This window comes from Mesitornis unicolor, unplaced genomic scaffold, assembly GCF_000695765.1.
Source record: "Mesitornis unicolor isolate BGI_N332 unplaced genomic scaffold, ASM69576v1 scaffold8289, whole genome shotgun sequence".
In the NCBI taxonomy this organism is placed as follows: domain Eukaryota; kingdom Metazoa; phylum Chordata; class Aves; order Mesitornithiformes; family Mesitornithidae; genus Mesitornis; species Mesitornis unicolor.
The window spans coordinates 21,314-43,918 of NW_010209184.1; the positions used below are offsets into that span (position 1 = coordinate 21,314).

Here is a 22,605-nt window from a genome sequence, read left to right on the forward strand (position 1 = left end):
TTAATTTCCTACTAAATTTGCTTTGAGTGTATTTCTACTTCCACCTCATGAGAAGACAAAAAGAAAAGAAACACAAAAAAAAACCAAACAAAACAAACCTACAATAAAAACATAAATTAGGCAACCTGCTTATGGCAAATACATGTCTTAGAAGCTTAATATTCAAAATTACTTGTCTTTAACAAAAAATATTTACCGTAAAGAATTTTTCCCACCAATTATTCGCTTTTGTCGACGATGTAGTAACCTCAATCCACAAACAGAAGCAAGAGAATCTAAACCAGAAAGGGAGATATAGACACCATTAAACTCAAAATGAATAGCAGCCAATCTACAATGAGAGTTAACCAAAGGCTGAAGTTATTCTGCTTAATGGTAGGTTTTAACAACCAAATTTTGCTCAGGGAAAATACATTGAATACTCTCAGACTGGGAGATTTTTTTTGTCTGATATTTTTTAGCTATGATCACAGAGTAATTTACACATTTGTGCTCTGCTTCTGAAGTGTAGTGTCTTTAATAGGCTTCTTCCTTACTTCCTGTAAGTGAAACCAGAGCTTGGTATACCACATAGGTCTCCATCCTCACCTGAAGATAAGCTATACCTTTAAAAGTTGAAAGTAGCTGTCTAGGGTTCTGCATTTTCACATCCCTCATACAACTTTAGAAACATGGCTGCTGTAAACTATGGTAGACAAATACCCTGTTATTTGAATAGCCCTTACGATTCACTTGCACAGCTGGCCCAGCAATAAGATCACAAGAGTGTAAGCAGAGAGGATTTCCCACCACTTCTGTTTCCATAATTCTTTTGACATAACTATTTCCTCTGTGAGGTGGGATTGTTTATGTCCCTCTTCCTACAAGTGACAGTTACCCATCCAGACCCATTGGTTTACCCCTCACAACGGGGCTTCACCTTTATTGCTGTTCGCGGGGGCCTTCTTGCTGAGGTGGTCACAGATCACCCCCGCGTCCTCGCTGTGCCGGCAGTTGTGCATTCCAATGTCCTGTTTAATGCAGTCTGCCAAGGATCTCTCATTTCCTGTGCATTTCACATTATCCACGTGGATTGGGCCTTTGCCCTCCCCAAAATATGCCATGGTCCTTGCTCTAGCTGCACCCCTGGAAACAAAGCATTTAAAAAAAAAATTTTGAGGCATTGTACATTTGAGTTAACAGAAATATTTCAGAGTGAGTTGTGACATGCAGACACTGAGACTTCATTCCAAGTCCTGTCACTGATTCACTTAATGACAACTTTTCTTCTCAGTGTGTCTTGTTACTCTGATAAGTAGAAAAAAAAGTGTAACAAAATTGCTACAGTTTAATAATGTTTAAAAAGTGCTTTTATGTATCTAGTTAAAAGGCACTATGCAAAGTGTTTTCATTGTAACGGCATTACAAATATCTATAATACAAAATACGTGAAAGCTGCTTTTTCATAATCTCTTTAATCCTCATATAAAATCAGCATCTGTGAGTGCTAAAAATAATTTGTTCTGGTTTGATTGCCTCAGAAAAATGGAGCAGTTAAATACAGTATACTCGTAGTAGAAGCTATGATATACAGATCTATTAGATGTTAATAATTATTAACATATTTCATTATCATGCCATTCTTAAAATGCACCCCACAGTTGGGTTTTAAAACTGTAATGTAATAGGAGAAAGCACTCACCTTTTCCTGGGAGGAACCCAGTACTTAGTGCCTGTGTAGCATTTTCATACAGAGACCTCAAGGTATTGTACAAAGAAGGTCAGTATGATAATCCTACGTTTGTATAAGGATAAGTATCAAACTTAGGTATTTAAATGTTAAACTTAGAACATTTTATTAGGGTTTGAAGTCCTGATCCTTGTAGCATGTGTAGTGGCATGCAGCTTCAGCAATGAGTGCAGTGTCCATTGTGTGAATGACCTCTTTTGTGAGGAGTGAAAGTGATGAACTTTTTTCCCAAATGCGGGAGCAAATGAACAAACAACAAAAAAACACAACATGAATTGTGCATGTAAGCATCTCATTTGAGAATTTTTGTGATAGATTTTTACTTTTAATTACTTAAGATAATTCTGCTTCATACATACATACATACATAGATGTTTTGTTGTATGTGGTTGAAGAATCAGAAAGAATTATGGGTAGGAGACCACCCAACTGGCTATACAGAGAAGTGGGACAGGAAGCCACAGCCACCTCTAGGTGTGTCTGAGCTACAAGTTTATGTATCAGTTAAGAGCAATTTACTGATATTTTATTGTGATAAGAATATACTAAATTCTAGATAACTAAAATGTTGCACTATATCATAGATTTCCATTTTATAGGATATGTTGTAATTGCATTTTCTGAAGGACAGTACTTCTATGTATACAAAAATGTAACTGCATATACAATTAAATACTGGAGCAGAGAGAGAGAGTTTAACAATGAAAAAGTATTAGGCAAGAAGATATTTCTCTTCCTTTAGACCTCATTTTATATCTCTTTTTATACCTGTGTGTTGGGGAAGATAGGTGAGAATGGCATGAAGAGTTCATGTCTCTACATCAGCTAGGGATTCTCTGTTGGGGAGAAATACTGATTTGTCATACCATTTTCAAAGCTTTGTCATGCTACAAGTGTGGCTGGATCAAACTCAAAGAATCCAGTCCTCAGTTGCCTATATCCATATAATTCAAACATAAAAGTAATACATACAAGCTTCCTCCGTTTTCAAACGTGCACATAGAAAGCCTTGTCTGTCTGGATTTTTTTACCGCATATTGAAGCGTGGGTTGGCAGGTTTTCTAAGTAGGGAATGTTGGTTAGAATGCATGAATTGTAAAATGCCAGGAAAGATAAGCGCATAAAACATCTGAGAGAGATAATACCACAAGGTCAACTGTCCTTAGACATTTTTAATTTCCATGGCTAGCATGTACTTACTAGATAATCCAAAGCCTTAACTGACTTTGGGACCAGTATAGGACAATCTTTGCCTAGTGAGTTTAGCATGATTTAACTTGTCAGTCACAAGCAATGTGTCTCTTCTTGCTCCAAATATTTTTCTGTTGTGGATGATACTCTGATTACAGAAAACTACAAAAAGAAATGTCCAGCACTCTGATACCCATGGACAGCTGCTGTGTCCATGTATGGTATTACAAAGTAGTGAGACAGTACAGGCACTAGTTGCAAAACCTTTACCTGGTTTTGCTATCTCTATGTCCAAAAACAAGGTTTCTGCTTTAGGGCATTGCTCTAAAGTTCTTCAGGATATTGAAAACTACTTTGTTGTGAATCAACACGGTAGGCTTTCCCAGAGAAGTATTTATTGCAGTTTAGTACATAACTGTCTCTGCAGACTCTTAACGGCTACTTAACAAGGGCACTTGCCTCCACTGGCTTACCAGATAAATCTCAGAGAATACTCTGGCATCTGTGAGGCCGCATATGTAAGTATTTTAGGTGAAAGAGATGTAAAAATACAAAGATGAAGGAGGGAACTTAATGTATATGGACTGCAATCATGCATTGAATAGTAGGACTTGTACTGCAGAGACTCTTCCTGCCTTCATATGAAACTTACCTATCTCTTACTGTGCATTAGTAATCTCTCAGATTTTGGTAATTGCTATGAAATATGTGTCCATACCAACACTTAACAAAAAACCCTCCACTGTTTAAATAGAACATCTATCAGGAAACAAGAGTAAAAATCATATATATTCCAGAGCAAGGAGTGCAGCTTAGTAGAGAATTTCTTTTTCATATAGTTGTGAGATCTCCAAGAGTAGAAGTGTTAAGTTTTGTGTGTGTTACAAGCTGGAATGTGCTCTTACAACTGGTTTTAGTCCACCCTTAACAAAAGTGTATGTGTCCCTTAATTGCCACATTCCAACCCAACGATTTGTGTGTAGATGACCATCAGAGAAAAACAGCCTTTTTGCTTGCTCAGATCTGTCCCTAGAGAGAAGAGCGGCTTCAGGTCTTATCGCCTAGCTTTTCTCAGACACAAGGCTGTACACCATAATGTGCTGAGCTCTTAAGATGCAGTGTTACCATTATTCATAATACTATTAATTGGGAAATCCAGCTGATTAGTATAGGTGGCCGACTAGACTTGAACTTTTTTCTTCTGTAGTAGGAAAGACTTGGGATTTAAACGTAGCATTGTAAAGGGAGTTGAATGATACTGTTTAGTTCTGTGATTAGTCTCAATGAAAACTGATACCAACTTCAGTATTAGGTGCTTTTTGAGTTCCTCACAGGAAAAGGTCATAATGTGTTTATTTCTAAAGAAACAACGTTCATCAACCCCGAAGCTCAGGTGCATGAACCCAAAAACCCCAGCCTTGCTTTGGAACAGTCAAGTCGCCACTGAATGTAATTTGAACTTCAGCAAAAAGATCTGAGCACGAGTTCCTAGGCCCAGAAGCAGTTCCAGCTCATCGTTGCATGTAACGGCATAGTCAGGTTTGTGGAATGCAGCTGTCTAGACATAGGGTCACCAAGATCCAGCATTTCCGACAATCTCTCCCAGTTTCTGGAACCTAATTTTAGATTTCTAAAATGTGTCTACCCCTAGTCCTTCAGGAAATGTGCTCTGTTGTATCCCATAATCTTAACTCCTTATTCTGACATGGCACAAATTGAGAATCCAGCCAACTGTCTGTCCTTGCAGAGATTTAAAAACAGAAGGTGGGATTAAATGGTAGAGTTTGATTATCTGAGAGAGACATATAAAAGACCAGTGAGGCTGAGGTTGAAACAGACTAAATGAATTATTCAGTGGGAGATAATACAAGTTTTGTAGTTTTGTCATAGTCCATTGCTACTTATAAATATGCTTTACTAGAAGAACCAAACAGTTTTTAAAAGGCATGTATTGTGTTCAGACATAACCTGATGAGTTTCAGTTGCACAAACTTTATGTTGTTAGATACAGCAAACAGATAACATGATTTGTATTTCCTAAGCTTAGATTTCTTTATAGATGCACTCAGAGAATACATTTCACTAGCTTCCTCTTGTATTTCACTAGTATTCTGGATATTTTTCAACTCATGCTAGTTCTGCTATTTATATATATCTGCCCTATATTGTTATATCTTTACTACACTTACGTACCCAGAAAAAGAATTGCTTATGAGTGATGTAAGCCTGATTAAGCAATCTGTTTCATAAGTGACACATATACATTGTGGTGGGTTTAATTAGAGGATGTTTTTGTCTGTCAGGTCTAATCCTTTATTAAATTGCTAAATTGCTTTATTTCAAATTGCTGTCAAATTTTGTAAGACAAGACCATAATCCTTTGTATAACAATTTTATCAAATTTTCAAGCTACATCAAGTCAAGTCAGAGCACTAAATGAACAAAAAAACCCCGTGGAACTAGGAATTCAGTAGCTGGTGTGCCTACATCTCAATCTGCAGAAGTCATATCCACACCTTGTGACAGTGGACACTGACCTGTTGCTATATTTAATTAAAAATTTTAACAGTTCTGTTAAAACCTATAAGGATTTCAAAGTCAGCATTAAGGTTCACAAAAGATAAATACTAACAATATAGCCTATTCCTACTTATATGACTAGTATAAATACAATTTCTAAAAGAATGCAAAACAGACAAGTTTTAGAAGGCGTATGTTATGTTATCAGACATAAGTTGGTGATATCTGGTTGCAGAAACTTAACATTTTTAGATACAGTAAACAGATAACTTGAGAAACAGCTTAATGAGTTTTCTTACTTGTAGCCAAGCTGTCGACAGACTACAGCTGCATCCTTATCAGACCATCCATCATCACAAATTGTGCCCCACTGGCCATTGATAAAAATCTCTACACGTCCTTCCTTCTTATTCTCACCATCCATCAGCCTGATGGGGGGACCTGGCAATAAATTACTGCTGTCAACTCACAAGAACAGAAGCAAGAACTAGTACTTTAGGTGAGTTACATTATGTTCAGTATACAGGGTCAACTGATGTTTATGTTCAACAAACTTGAAGTCAGCTGTTAAAGTAGTCATATTTTTCCTGGCTGGCAAAAAGAATTACGTTGTACAAATGACAAGACAAATATGAAATACTATTGTGTTTTGAACTTCAGAGTTCATCTGGTTCAGCATAAGGCATAGCTCAGAATTTGGTCACAGTGGGCACAGAACAATTCTCCCTCTAATGGCAGAAAACACCTGATATGATACATCAGAACATCTCTGATATGATACCCATGCAAGCTGGACAGGTTTTACTTGCAGAAACTTTATGGATGAATTTAACTAGATCTCAGTTCATAAATCCATTCTCAAACTAGTTGCGACCAGAAAAAAGTGCAACATTGTGTTGAATTTCAATTATTACTTGTTATGCTTGCTATTTTGTAGCATGTTTTGTGTAATAGCATAATATTCTGTATCATGTTATCTAGACTAATGTGCATTAGTCTTCTAGGAATTTAAATTGATTGCTTATTCAGATATGTTCATAATAAAGAATATCACTCATGGATTAGACTTAATTAATCGTGGTTTGTTCAGTGCTTGGCCTGTAATTAAGCTTTGAATGATTAAGCAAAATACATATTTGATTCTCACTTATAGCATGCTAGCAATGCGAGTAGCCTTAAAACAGTTACGAATTCCTCAGAGGCCTGTTTATAGTGTTTAAATGAGAATCACCATCTAAATCTTTTAGTATGTCACACTTTATAATCCTTACTACACTAATTAGAGGTTCCTTTCAGAATAATTGGAAAGACTGTTCCTCATTCTTCTAACCTGTTCCTAATCCCTTCTAACCCTGTAAGTATGAGGAATTACTTAATCATGCTCTTAAATAAAGCAGCATCTTGAGACATTTGCATTTGAAATTTAATTCAGATTAATTTAAGGTATGAATAACTTTTATGTACCAAACCTTACTCTTACTCAGACCTAGTTAGATCTGGCCTAATTCATTAATTAAAAGAGGAGATATCTGAAAACAAAATTAAAATCTGTTTGCTTCAAATATTATTTAAAGCACATTTCTTATACCGGAGTTCATACTGTGTGGACAGTGACATTAATTAGCTTCACCGCAGTGAAGGTTTCTCTTTAGCTACATCGTCATGATCTTACATACTAAACACATGTTGTCATAGTTATTGTACTCTATTGTATCCGTCTCACTTTTAGTGTTCCTTAATGTCTATATTTCCTCAACTCATATAATTTACTAGTTTCTCATATTTTTCCACTGAATTCATCCTTACATGGAGAAAAAAAAGGCTTTTTCAAGTGCTGAGAAGTAAATGCTAACAAGAGTCTTTGTCCACTTTCCACTCAGAAATCTTGTAGGAAATGTCAGATACGCTGTCTTCATTTTCTTGTTGAAATGATGTGTTATCTTAGAAGTATGTGATTTAGGTGAAATTTATATTACCCAGCGAGAGACATGGGATATTAATGATACATTATATCTACTTTACTGTTATCTCATCTTCTTGTGTTTTAGAATATATATCTATATATATTTATGAGCATAAAATTAATACGACTTTCCGGTAATGGAAGATGTGAGAATGTTGCCATATGGATGCATTTAAGTGAACCAATCCTTCAGCTAAAATTATATTTTATAAGAATTTGAGCAAAGGCGCACAGATGGTTTGCATCTGTAAAGACAGCAGTCATTTGAATTCCTGTTATTTTTGGTCTGAGAAAATTCTTTCTTGCACATGTGATTTGACATCATCGACATATAATGGAACTGTATTGCAACATAAAACATTTCATTGGATTGTAAGAGGTCAAAAGGCTATAAAGAAAAAAGATTATAAAGAGGGAGAGACTAGAAAAGTACATGTGAAGTGCTGATTGTTGATAAAACAAGTAGCAATGTCATGCAGTAAATCCATGTCTTAGTTTGCAGGATATACCTTTACTCTAATATCCAGAGAACTTCAGGCACCCAGGCATATAAATCAATTAGATTTCAGTAGAAGTTGTGACTCTAATTCCACTAGTTTTAATTCTAATTTCAAAATCAACTAAAATACACCTAGGTAAACTAAAGAATATTGGCAACAATTTTGTAAAAGGTTGCCTAGTGACAAGCTACACAATCTGTATGCAGCAAATCTAAAACATGAAACTGGTTTTCAGAATTGCTGAGCAACCCATTGTTCCCCTGTAATTTTTACTGTGCATATCTGATTGACAGAATTCTTAATTATCTACATGTGGATTTAGGAATCTTTGGAATTAATTTATAAACATTTTTTTCTACAATACCACTGTAATTAGTATTTCTCTCTCATTTTTTATCTGTCTTTTCATTCTTTTTTTCATACACATTTGTAGGCTTTTGGACACTGAAACTGGCTCTTTGTTCTGTGTCTGTAGTATCATTCTATTCTGGTCAGTAAGTGGGGCCCATTCACCCTGGCACAATATGAATGATAGGCAATAGAGAAATAATTTCCTGCTTCTTGCCCTTTCTTCTTGCTATCTCTGAGCTTCTCTTTTTCCATATCTCTATTCAGATTGTCTGAATGAAAGGCCATAGGAGGATATACGATTGATTTATATTCCTCAGTGCTTGGGTACATCTCCAACTTGTGATAACGTGAGACAATTACTTAGATCGTGGAGAGTGCTGAGTGAAATGTGCTATACTATTAGGAAGTGCTGAATAGGTCTAAAATCTGGTGAAGACTGAGAGAACAGGATTTCTGGAACCTGACTTTACTACTTTACAAATCTGTGTTGATCCTTAATGTTCTGGCTGTTTATTTTCCCTTAAACAAAGCTTGTTACTTCCTATGATTTTCAGGAGTGGACTTTTTCCCCTTGCTGTTCCATCTTTGCACACATCTGCCAAATGTTAAGGTTTTGAGCATCCTTAAGTATACTGTACTTCGCTCAGATCTGTACCCACCGCAATACCTATACTGTGACTTCACCAAAGAAATGCCTTACCAAGAGAGAGTTTATGGTTGTCATTATCTGGATGGCAAATGAGTCTGACATCCTCCTGATGGCTGCAATCGTGCTTTCCCCACTCTCTCCTTAAGCATTGCAGAAGGTTTGTCTCCTTCCCTGAGCAGCTGACATCATCCAACCAGATAGGCCCAGAGCCTCCTTCTGAGTAGCTCTCGGGTGCACTTTTCCCATACCTGCATGACAAATATATATACATAATGATTTGGTCCACAGTGATTAGGGGACATGTGATACCTAAACTCTAGAAAGGAAATAAATTATTTCTGGAGGAATAAAGGTTTTTCAAGCACTAACAGCAAACAGTATTAACCATGACAGAACAGGTTCAGTTAGCATTAAATTCAATGACAGCACTATATGCTACTGCTTTGGTAATGTTTTTTTAAGGAATTTCTGTTACATTAATATAACCTTAAGAATGCAATGCATTTGATTAGGTTGAACTTCACTTCAACCAAATATATGGCTGTCTCACTGATTTTGAGACCTAAAGCACGTTCTTAGTATTATATCTACATTTGAATATCACAGTCTGGGGAAAAATGAGACAGTTTTTTGTTGATTTTCTTTTTTTTTTAATGTGAGCTGTTATACTGTTGAGGCAAGACAACAGTCACCTCGTGAGAGTGTACCTTTATAACCACAGTGAGTAAAAAAAGTAGTGAAGAGTGAATGCATGAAACTGTAATGGATTTTTTTCCTAAAATATTATTTTCAATACATAACAGTGTTCCAGGGCTAGGCTTTGAGTTTCTGAGATAAATGCAGAAGGACTTATACCTTGAAAATGTGATTATTAGTGATTGTTGGACAAGCAAAGATTTCAAAGAATCAAACTTTTATAGGCAAAGTAGAATAAAACACATCAATTTTTCTCTGTAGCATAGGCATTGATGTCAGTAGTTAGCCAAATAAGATGATTGGTAAGAACTCGGTGAATAATGACTGCTGAATCACAACGTCAGCTGAAGATTTTTCTTCTACCTAAACTAAGGCCATAAATGTCTCTTAGAGATTGAGGGAAGCAGGCTTCAAGAGATTTTAACTCAGTAGTTTCTATGAAGCACTCAGTTAATATTTAAAAAAACAAACTCCCGAATACTGTAGGATTCATGTAAACATTTGTCATCATTGTCAAGTCAAAGAGTCAGATATCTAATATCAAGTGATCTTACTTAAATCCCAGCTGCCGGCAAACCACCTGTGTATTCAGCTCTGTCCACCCATCATCGCAGACTGTGCCCCACTGCCCAGTATAATAGACCTCCAGGCGTCCGTCATGACTGCCTTTCCCACTTGTTAGTCTTAATGCACCATCTGTGTCATTAACAAGTAAGGAAAAACAAAAACAAGAATCAGGTTTTCTTAGGTCCAATTATTCTAAAACAAAATGAATAATATTGCATTTACTGCATCTGATTGGAATATTAGACTAGTAAATCTAGTGCTGATCACTAGGTGTCAATTAATGAGATGAAAGAAATGCCATACTGCACCTGGTCGTCTGTGAAATGTTGCATAACGCAATTGATCAGTGCAAGAAAATAGCACAAGATATTGATCCCCCAAGCCATTATTGCATGTCAAGTTCACAGGAGCGAGCTCTAATTACATGATTTCATGCACCTTACCGTTTTCTTTGTATATTCAGTTTTTTCCCATTGCTTTTATGCTGCAATGCTTACTGTCATTGCTAGATGTGCTACACAGTTAGGACATGTACCACACTACAAGTGGCAGTTAGCATGCTACTGAGGAACTAAGGCTTTGTACAGGATAGTGAGATCTTCTGTACCTGTAGAATTTCTATAGCCAACAGCTCGTTCTTTCTGATACTGCCTGAATAATTTATTACTGGAGGGTTTTGTGCATCTGCAAACTTTAAAAATTCTCTTTCCAGAGCTGTGGACTCTGCATTTGTCACTGTTTTCCTGTGTGACTGCTGGTAATTGAACTACCTGTGAGAGGTGTACAGGAAACGCCAGCATCTTCTTTGTGGCCACAGTTGTGTTCTCGCCAGGAGCTTTTAGGACACTGTTCTATAGAGAGTTCATTTCCTGTGCACTGCACTTCGTCCAGCAGCACGGGGCCTGTGCCTTCTCCAAAGTAAGCCTGGCTCCATGCCTTGGCAACACCCCTGCCAAAATGTAACAAACACCTAGTCAAGAACAGGCAAGTTGAAGAGTCTCGCACTCAGTGGGAAGACCTAAAATGTTGCATAACATAGCAGGTGTCACTGCTTAAACAGCTGCTGACTGATAACTGACAGTGAAGCCTGCATTATGTCATGTCATGTCATATGATGTGGTTCTACAATCAACTTCAGTCTCAGCTGGGGCTATAAAGGGACTTAAACTTACTGTTTCTGCACTTCTGCGGTTTGAATGTACTTAGAGGATCAGTTTGTTTCTATGAGATTTCCCTTTTCTCTCCCTTTTGATTTTTAAGTATAACTTTCCTAGAAGAGATTATCAATGTACAGCTTCGGTATAAGAATTCTCATTTTCATTTAATGTTTGTATGTAGTAAAAATAATACTGTATATTTCTAAAGTGACTTTCATCTGTTGTCCTCAAAGCACACTAATCAAATTTCAAATACCCAGATAAGGCAGATAAAAGTGATTGTTCTCCATTTAGTTATGTAAAAGCCATGGCAAAGAGATGTGAAGTAACTTAACAATGTCAGACCACCAGTGAGTGCTAGAAATAAGAACAGAAAGCAGATCAATGGCTAGGCTTGTGTGTGTTACACTATTTATGTCAGCGTAGAGGATTTTGAGCACAAAAACCTATGTAAATTGAAAACACTCCATTGTTTCAGCATTCCCAAAATTATGCAGTATTTAACACTTGATGATCTATCAGGATTTTTCTAATTCTATTTAAGGTACAATGTCTTTCTTATGTAAATATTTTTATGGCTTGGTTTCTTTCCACTCAATGGTTTCTCTGTTCATATATCCAGTCTAGTTTTATAGTAGTATTCTCAGTATCTGTAATCTTCTTCAACTTGTAGGATTGAAATGTCTATCTAAATTTTTTATTGTACTCAATGACCTAACTAAAGGATTAGTTTAAGTTAATTAACAGTTTGGGTGCAGGGCTCTATACTAATTATTAATTTGCTTTAATGAGAGATTTCCACTACCAGCCATATACTGTCATGTAACACCTAACAGGAATGGTATGTTCTGTTTATACTGAAAACATGACAGGTCTTGACTATTTTGTTTTAGGATGTAATCATTCTAACTCTTAACTGGCTTTTGTGACTTTGCATCATAATAGTACATTGCTGTGATTTTTTTTTTTAAATGTAAATTGCAGTATTTCATATTTTTAAGGTACTGACTCATTAATTCATATATGGATTTAGATGGGGATTTCATTTCTAGTACTTTTTATAAATGTGTAACAATCTCTGCTCCTTTTTTAAAAGGAAAACGATACTAAATTTACAGCTAGCAATCTTAAAAATTCTTGAGGAACAGTAAAGGGGTTTCAGAAAAATAACTGCAATAAGAGGCTTATAAAAATTAAATTAGGATCAGGAAAATGTTCTACAGAAAGGAAGAATGTGCAAATTCATGGTCGACACTAGATGATAGTGCTCAGTAAAGAAAAGCACACACAAGAAAGCTAAATTAAATAATCTGGTTTGCATTTTCATTTTGTTTAAAACCATTTTTAAAAAGTACTTTTAAGCTAATGTGCCTCATTAATCTTGAAAACACACTGTTAATTTTCAGACAGTTTTTTTGATGACTAGATGCCTCCTTCAAGTGGTGGAGAACATGGAAATTATCAAAAACCATGTCTTATTTACTCAGTAGAGAGATGAGTTATTATCTGCAATTGCTTCAGAGAAGCAGGTACATAAACTAAAAATATCCTCAAACACTCAGCAAGCAACAATTTAACAAAACACGTAGCTTCAATCTGAAGTTAATACCTTATTTTTGAGAGAGATTTTTAATTAGACTTTACTTTTTCTTCTGAATGGCCTTCCTAATTCAAAATAACATCTTAACAGATATCTTTAATATGTCTCCTTTAGCAATGACAAAAAGTATTTTAATAGACAGGAAATCATCTTTTTCCCTGAGCTTTGCGAAACAATTCCTGATTGCCCTTATGATTCTTTCATTTAGTTTAAGTAACCATGCATTTTTATATGTAGCCTTAATTTACTGAACATTTGTATTTTGCAATGCTGGTAATGGGAAAAAAAGCCAAGCTCTCTGTCTCTTACCTTTCATAAAAAGCTGCTTTTTGAACTAGCTGATATTGTCAATGAATATATAGTAAACTAAGAAAATACAATGTGTAGGATACACTAAAGGTAATCCGTATTTCAAGTCTAGGTATCCTATTTATATTTAAGCATCTAAATAAATAAAAATATCTTGGTTTTCCAGTGTACCTTCCTGATGTACCAAGATAGGTTATGTGAGTTCTCAGCACTTCAGACTATTTGTAGAATTGAATAAATATAGACTGAAGAGCCTACTTTCAAGATACCTATTTTTATTAATATTACCCTAACTATATTATAGGCTTATTACAGAAAGCCTGGTTTACTGGTAGTTTTTAAAATAATTGTACTTTGGAATATTAATAAATATAAAATAAACTATCTTCATTTATTGAGTAGTATTTGCATATATACAGACTTTGCACAAAAAGAAAGCTCTTGTATGTAGCTTCTGTTTCTTGTATTTTCTTTAATTCTGATGCTGGTACAGATTTATAGAAAGTGTTAGAAAAAAATCCTTATTCATTAAGAAGCTGCCAGAAATCAAAGAGATAATACTTCACTACTCTGAATGTTGAAAACAAGTTATGCCATGATCTAGTAAGAATCTCTGGAGTTCCAATAAAGCAGAGACCACACATCTCATTATTATAATAAGGGCAATTTGTATCAAGCAAAAGGTATTTATGAAACCAAATAGAAAAATAAGTTCTCCTTATTTTTCACCTATTAATGGTAGGCCAATATTCTGAAGTTTTATAGGAGTGCTACAGAAAAGCTGAAAGGGTGTGAGAAACTACCTACTGAGACACTTTATTTCTACAATTTGTGGCACATTTCCAGATGGATTAACAGTTTGCAAATTTAGATTATTTTTATTACTTCATAACTGCTCTACTGCCACTCTTGGTAAAATTTCACTTCATGGTAATGAGCACATTTGTCAAGACTTCTTGATTACTTGAGAAATTCTGTATATCTCTAGACATATTTCAGAAAGAGTTAGCACCATCCTAATATAATTTATTCACTCAGAAAAAAACAAATCAAATTAGAAGCATCTCAGAACTGCAGTTTCTGAACATTAAAGTGATCAAATGTTTTACTGTAATCAGTAAGGAGACAGGTTAAGAGCATGACATTTCCATTAGTATATAGAAATGTAAAACATAGCTTAGTGACTCCTCAAACTTATTAATAGTAGCCCAGTTAAAAAGCAGAAAAAGTCTGTAAAAAGATAGACTTATCGTTAGGTATTCACAATTAGAAAAGTGCACGAGTATAGAAATACTTATATAGCATAAAATAAACTGGGGAAAAATGAGAATCTGATGTCAGGACAGTGTTTCTCCCACGGCTCACCAGGAGATCTAGAAGCTTAAGTACTGCATAGTTCTTTCCCTCTTGAGCTACTTTGAAGGCACCAGCAGTCTGAGGCCTCAGTGTCAGGTCACAGAACAAGTACTCAGTGGGGGCCACTCGTTAATGCCACAAAGCTTGATAACTTCAAGGCCACTTCTTTTAATTCACCATAATCTCAACAGAGTTCAACAGGCAAGTTCTGTTCCAGTCTCCTCTGCACTGATCTGCTTAGTTCTCATCCAGTCTGTCTCAAACATAATCCCCTTCTCCCTGGGTATACATCTTAGTATCATGTCTGCATCTTGCTCCTAGTTCTTTCCCTCCCAACCCATCTGGCCAATTGTCCCCATCTCTTTCCTCTCTGATCCAGCAGTTCTCCTCTTTGCCTCCCACTTCTGCAGCATCCTTCCTCAAATACTGAATACATACCTTCTGTGTGGTATCAAAATCACCCCCGGCTGTTCAGAAGAGGAGCAAGAAAATCCTGTTCTGCTGCTTTGATTATATTATGGACCATGTTTGGTTCAAACAAAATCACTGACAAGCTTAACTGTCAAAACTTCAACTAGGTCTCTATTCAGATATGCAAACTGACAATCTACAGAGACAGGACTTAAACAAATCTTGAGAGATTCTCACAGACATACAAAAAACCCCACATCCTTTCTGACAAAGCAAGGCTCTTACTCCAAAGCAGGGAGGCTGTTAAACTCGCCAGTAAAATGCATGTAAGGATTTTAACAGCTAAAGCAACTTCCTTTTCTTCACCTAGGGTTTTTGTTTGAAACTTTACTGGAATTGCAATGAGTTTTCACTTAAAAGTCAGAATTTATTCTGAGACACATCCTTTGTCTGTCCTACAGACAAAATTTCCCCTACCATATGACACTGAAAACTGGATCCAATAAATCAGAGTTCCAGGAACTTGTAAATGTTGGCACTGTACCTGAATCTTCTATAAATAAACTTAGTTAGTGGTTCAAAGTAATAGTGTGATTTTAAAGGAGCATATTTTGACAACAAGCTGTGTGTCTGACTAACTCTCCTGCTTTGCTGCTGCAGTAGAAAATAGGTAGAAAAACAAACCCAAGGCCAAGCTGCCGACAGACAACTTCAGCATCTGCATCATCCCACTGATCATCACAGACAGTCCCCCACTGGCCAGCATGGTAGACTTCTACTCTTCCTTCATGAGCATTGTTCCCACCAGCCAGCCGGATCGGAGTAAAGACAGAGGCTGTGATCAAACACAGAATATAAGAAAAGGTAATTTCTTTCCCAAAATCGTTATCCCGATAGTAAAGAAAAAAAGAATATGACTTAATGTTTTCTCTGACACCGCTCAAGAACCACCCTTTATTTTTTTCTAGTTAGATGGAAAACCTGAAATTAAAGTCATTAGAAATTAGTTCCCCTAAGCTCCGCTCTCAGTAGCTGGAGAATATTCTACAGACAAGTAACCATACTGATCTTGAGTTATTTAAGTGTCAAAGCGCTCACAGATACTTAGGGCTGGAAGACCAAATACTACACTCAGTCAGTAGAGTAGTGTTTCTACCAGTAAGAGCAAAATTGTCTCTGAATAGGCTTGGTCCTAGAGGGTAAAATCTGAAATAAGAGAAAAAAATAATTTCATTGCCACAGAAGTAGCAATTCACCCTCATGTTTTCTTATTCCTTTGATAATTCCAGTCAGAGCAGTGAAATCTCACTGACTACAGAGTCTCACTTTAATTGTTTAAATATTGTTTCCTTCCTGTTTCTGAGATACAGTTTGATTTTTGGTCTTCTCAAATCATTAGCGCTTTTCTGGTCCAGCAGTAAATTATCTTGAAAGCACCACTTTTCCCTAAAGCTATAATAATGGAAACAGCTTAAAATTATACTGAAAACATAATCACTCCTGTATTTCAAATGTTATTTTAAAGTTTCATCTGAATCTGAATGATTTAAAATGGGATTAATTTTTGTGTAGATCTTCCAATCAATTAATGCTCCCTTTTAATCTACTTCTTGGCTGAAAGAAAGTTGAGGACATTTCTCCAAGTTCGTCTTACTGCTTCACTGGTATGAAATCAGTTTTTTGGTAATTATTTAAAAAGACTACTTGCAGTAGAACCTGCAAAACTTGAAAGCTTCATCTAGTCTGCTGAAACTTGGGATCAGTTTAATTAATTTCAGATATCCTGGACTCTAAATTACTGATACACTTCCTTTCATCATTATTGAAACAGACATTAGTCCTTTAATACATTTATCTAAGCAGAACAAAACAAAATTTTCTAGTGAAAATGTCTAAACAGAAGGAAAACTTTATGATCTAAAATTAGAATTCACGAATTTGTAGTTTTCAGTTTCTTTAGGCAAAACTATTTTGCTTGCTTTGGTCCTTCAACTTGTCTCCTAGCTTAAAAAGAATCTCCCTTCCCTCTACACCATAGTCTTCTAAATTAAGACCAAAAGGATTTTTTAGCAGTCATTATATCAAAATATTCCTTATGAACAGTGGAGCTTTAGGACAAAAATGGATCTGCCTTTGGATAGGAATGTAAGTAGGAGAGGAAAGGCAGCACAGAGCTGGCTGCAGCCATGCATATTTTGGTTACAACTAAAGAGATTGCCATTGCCAGCTCCTCAGCTCTACCAGCCTAGCCTTTCTCGAGGTCAGTAATATCTTAAATCTGATGGCATAACTGCCGATTCAGTTGCCGTTTATCATGTTCATTGAAATAATCTGAAATATCTTAAAAGCGTTAATAATTCTTTTTCTATCATTTTGAATTCTGTGAGTGATGTGTGAGGTAGCAACACCTTGCACCAGCTAGGAACACCTTGGACCTGTTTTAAATGTATGCAGAATAGGACAAAAACTTTACAGTCCCTTGTGCGATGTCATTCACATTTACAATAAGGGATGTCATCCCAAGACTTCTGTACCACAGAAGAACGTATAGGCCTGTTTGTGAAATTGCTGCTTCTCCCTATCGTTCACGAAAAGCTAACAAATTGGTATGTAGCATATGTAGCTACCAAAGCTACATACAACCTCTGAGTAAATAAGTAAATAAATAAATGTTTTATAAATGTGGGGGGAAAAATCCTACTTTCACAGCCAAAGATTCTTGCTGCTTCACCCTTTCTCACAATCTACATCTCAAAACAATTTGCTTGTTGCTTATGAAAAGGTAAAAACTGATTCAGTTAGTTACTACTTGCACAGCACAGAGGGATTTGAAACAGTTAATGATGTGGTGATTCAATCTGTTTCATTTCCTGTTCTGAGAAGTCTTAATCTTTTTTTTTATAATTTAATAATGAGTAATTGTTACTACTTGTATTTAAATAAAGGAGTGAACTATATGTATATTTTCTTACCTAGGGAATTGCTACATGTGACAGCAGCTGCCATTTTTTGAGGACATGTTCCGTCTTGCCAGATGTCTTTTTCACATAACAGTATAGTTTCTTCATCACCACGACAACGCACTTCACTCCAGTAAACAGGAATAAGGCCCAGTCCAGAAAATGGTTTGTGTTTTGCTGTACCTTTTTCACTGTAAGAATAATAATCAGCATAGGAAATTAGAGTGGGAGGAGGGGAAGTGGAACATTTTTTCATGTATAAATTTTGTAGTAGAAAAGAAAGGGCTTTCTTCAACAGTGTAAATTCACCACATTTTCATACAGTTCAGCACTGTCTTCTGCACAAAGAAAAGTAACAGATGTGACCCAGTTCTCACCATTTTATTGTGGGATATTTTAGTACAATGGCCCATGTTGCTGCAGGGCCAGCCACATTCCTGTTCTCCCAGTTCTTAACTACAAAAATGAACTCAGAATCCACAGTCCATCGGTGAATCTACAGTACCATCCCACTGCAGTTATACTTGCAAGAGAGGTAATACTACGGGGCCTTTCACCCTTATTCTCTCCTTTACTCCAGTAAGATGTACCAGTGCTCTGCCCATACGCATGCCATATAATATGGTTGTGACCATGGAGCAGTGAAACCACATCATACTCCATTACATCGAGGCCTGTGTCCATTATTCTCTATAGAGCCATTCTTATCCATACAGAACATTTATAAACAGCTTCCTTTCCTTCCCATACTGAATCAACAGAGACAATATTGAACCATATTTTCTTCTATATAATACCCAACAAAATTAATTTCAAAACAAAGACCCAAAATTGTAAAATCAAAGGAACAGATAGGCAGAAGCATCTGAAAAGCACCAGTGATACCTAGTGGTATATAGATCCAAATTTTTGCCAAACACGATAACACAAACTTTCAACTACTGGTTGCTCAGGAGTTTTTGGCCTAGATTCAGATTTAAAGATCAAACTATTCATCCCTATCACTGAACTACTTTTGCTAACAGAAGTCTTGTTCAACTGAAATGTTTAGGGTATAGAAGGCAAAAAGAACTTAAATGGACATCTGATGAGGTCAGACTTTTTAGTATGGCATGTTGCAACAGGACAAGGAGTAACAGATTTAAACTAAAAGAGGGTAGATTCAGACTAGGTATAAGGAGTAATTTTTCTTTATGATGAAAGTTGTGAAACACTGGAACAGGTTGCCCAGAGAGCTGGTAGAAGCCCCATCCCTGGAAACATTCAAGGTCAGGTTGGACTGGGCTCTAAGCAACCTGATGTATCACAGAATCACAGAATGGTTTGGGTTGGAAGGGCCCTTAAAGATCATCTGGTCCGCCCCCCCCTGCCATGGGCAGGGACACCTCCCACCAGACCAGGCTGCTCAAAGCCCTGTCCAACCTGACCTTGAACACTTCCAGGGAGGGGGCACCCACAACTTCTTTGCCAACCTGTGCCAGTGTCTCACCACCCTCACAGTAAAGAATTTCTTCCTAATATCTAGCCTAAATCTACCCTCTTCCAGTTTGAAACTGTTACCCCTCATCCTGTCACTACACTCCTCGATAAAAGGTCCCTCCTCATCTTTTCTGTAGGCTCCCATCAGGTACTGAAAGGCCACAATAAGGTCCCCCTGGGGCCTTCTCTTCTTCAGGCCGAACAGCCCAAACTCTCTCAGCGTGGCCTCATAGAGGAGGTGCTCCAGCCCTCTGATCATCTTCATGGCCCTCCTCTGGACCCGCTCCAACAGTTCAATGTTCTTGGGTTGGTCTCCCCAGAACTGTACACAGTACTCCAGGTGGGGTCTGACCAGAGCAGATTAGAGGGGCAGAATAGCATCCCTCGCACTGCTGGCCACACTTCTGGTGCAGCCCAGCACACAGTTGGCCTTCTGGGCTGCAAGTGCACACTGCTGGCTCATGTCCAGCTTTTCATCCACCAGTGCCCCCAAGTCCTTCGCTGCAGAGCTGCTCTCAATCCCTTCATCCCCCAACCTGTATTGATACTGGGGGTTGCCTCAGCCCAGGTGCAGGATCTTGCCCTTGTTGAACTTTATTAGTTTCGCTTGGGCCCACTTTTTAAGTCTGTCCAGGTCCCTCTGGATGTCATCCCTGCCCTCCAGGGTGTCAACCACACCAACCAGCTTGGTGTTATCCGCAGACTTGCCGATGGTGCACTCGATCCCATGGTCCATGTCACCAACAAAGATGCTAAACAGCACCAGTCCCAACACCAACCCCTGAGGAACGCCACTTGTCACAAGAATCTACATACATGATTTTTGCTCCATTCCGTGCTGCCAAAATAACAGCTTTTATTTTTTTCTACTTGTGCACTGCCTTCACCTTCCTCTATTACTTTTTTGCTGGTGGTAATATCTAATGCAATGGCCTTGTATTGCCATTTACCTTTTTTTTGCTGAAGCATCCATAAGCCAGATGTTTTCAGTTGGAGTACCCTCAGTGAGGAGCAGAGCATTCAGAATGGGTGAAGGTTTAAAAGGTGGTTGTAATGCTAAAGAGTCTGTATTTATGGGCATCTGCAAATTGGAAACTTTAGTGTGTCCTTCAGTTAACTGCATCTTTTGTGCAACTCATGTTAGGTAGGCATACCATTTTCTGATAGCGGGGTTTTATGCAACACCTTCTGGGGGAGCAGTCCCCTGTAGAATAGCTTCTGTTACATTAAATGGCTCTTTAGTTTGCACAGGTTGTCTCTGATGTATTTTCTCAACTTGTTTTAACTGCTTGCAGTAAAGATAAAAGTCCCTTTTTCCGGTTCAGAGTATGGTTGTTCTGTTTCTTTAAATGTTGTTGAGCTAAACAAAAAAGGTCTTTTTGGCCTATTAGTGCCTGTTCCAAACAAGTTACAGTAAGTAGTGTGTTCAGCGAAACCCCATTCAGCTGTAACAAGGTCACGGGGGTATACCAGTCCTGGTGACTGGTATGCTTTTAATTCTTCAGTTGGAGTTTTGACCACCCCTTCATGTTCTAATTTCCACTCTCAGGGTTTGCCTTTGTATAAGAGTTAATTTAAAGGATGAGAAATGATACAAAATCCAGGTACTTGCTTCCTCTAGTATCCGAAAGTTCCCATTAATTGTTGTACCGCCTTCCTCCATTGAGGCATTTGCAGCTCTTCGATTTTTCTTAAAGTGTCTGGAGGAATCACTGCATTACCTGCTATCCATTAAGTACCTAAGAATTTTATTTCTTTACTTGGTCCCTGGCATATTTCAGAATCTCAATTTCTGCTTTATTTAGTGCTTGCCATGCTGCTGCTGCTGCTGCTTCCCCCACCTCCCTCCAGTCAGAATATTATCTATGTATTGTATGTATAATCAGAATATTATCTGTGTATTGGTACAGTTTCACATCTTGGGGGAGTGAGGCTGTGAAAGTTCAGTGAGTGCAGCATGAGCAATTGTGAGTGAATGTTTATACACCTGTGGGAGTCTGTTAAAAGTACATTGTATTCCTTCCCAAGTGATAGCAAACTTCTCTTTATCCTCCTCCTTTAAGGGAACCATAAAGAATGTATCTTTTACATCCAGTATTGCTGCAGCTAAAGATGTCCCTGCCCATTGCAGGGGGATTGGACTAGATAACCTTTAAAGGTCCCTTCCAACCCAAACTATTGTATGATTCTATGAAAATGAGGAAAGGAGACATTGCACGTAGACAGCTGAAGTCATAAGCAAAATCGCAGCCTCCAGATGGCTGAACTTTTATCTCATCTAATCCTCATTTTTTGTAAGTTGGCATGGTGTGTCCAGATTAGTATTGAATATTACAAAACAGCTTAGATTTAGTTCTGGCTATAGCAGTCTTGAAAAGTGGAATCATCATTAGGAATGTCAAAGTGCAAGTATGCTATAAAGGTGCCTTACTACTTGTAGCAAATGAAATCACTACTTTGATATGTAACTGTAAGGAATGTTAGAAAGGCTATAAAGTGAGTCATACTTCATGACTTATTGAGAAAGTGCAAACTGGATGGAGTGCTAAGGGAGGGTATTCAAGTAATTTGGTTGCCTAACTTGAACAGCCTTGATTTTCTACAAGCTGAAATTGCATTTTATTTTTAAATCTCCCTTTTGGTATGGACATGTTACCTCAGTTTCATCTTACTATTGCAATTGCATCACTATAGGCTTTATCTAGAATTGAATGACCAAATTATGTGAAGGCGCCCTGTTGATTAACTCCATTCTGACAGCAGTGGGAAGTAGTGGTCAATGAGGAGAGTGAGTTATTAGCACAGTGTAGGGACTTTCAACCTGTACAAGATTACTATAACTCTATAAAATGTTTCCAGGAAAATGCAAAGCTGCAAAACTTGTCTGGTTTGGGGTTTTGTTATCAATGTTCAACTCTGAAAGTAAACCATACGGATTATCTAGTTACATGAAGATGTGCACAACAAAAATACCCCATTTTCCAAAAACCTAGGATGAGTCCTAGATGTTTTTTGGCAGGATAGAATGGCTGATTACCAGGGTAACCTTAACCAGGAATTTTCCTGGATGATTAGAAGCCCATGTACAGCCTAATTCTGGCCACACTTAGTATTTTTATAGATTCAGAAACCTCACTGGAGCTGTTCTTAATTGACACTTACATAGT

The 22,605-nt window shown here is 37.2% G+C and overlaps 1 protein-coding gene across 1 annotated transcript in view; it reads right to left on the reverse strand.

Moving 5' to 3' along the window:
- The window catches only part of PRSS12 (protease, serine, 12 (neurotrypsin, motopsin)), a gene marked incomplete at its 5' end in the record, with an annotated part of 35,884 nt that overhangs the window by 12,756 nt on the left and 523 nt on the right, over window positions 1–22,605 (reverse strand). Inside the window, 8 exons of the mRNA XM_010192786.1 lie at window positions 197–275; window positions 920–1,125; window positions 5,740–5,881; window positions 8,955–9,151; window positions 10,154–10,295; window positions 10,937–11,115; window positions 15,684–15,834; window positions 17,972–18,150. Of these exons, the coding sequence (XP_010191088.1) occupies window positions 197–275; window positions 920–1,125; window positions 5,740–5,881; window positions 8,955–9,151; window positions 10,154–10,295; window positions 10,937–11,115; window positions 15,684–15,834; window positions 17,972–18,150 (1,275 nt within the window). The remainder of the gene's footprint in view (window positions 1–196; window positions 276–919; window positions 1,126–5,739; window positions 5,882–8,954; window positions 9,152–10,153; window positions 10,296–10,936; window positions 11,116–15,683; window positions 15,835–17,971; window positions 18,151–22,605) is intronic.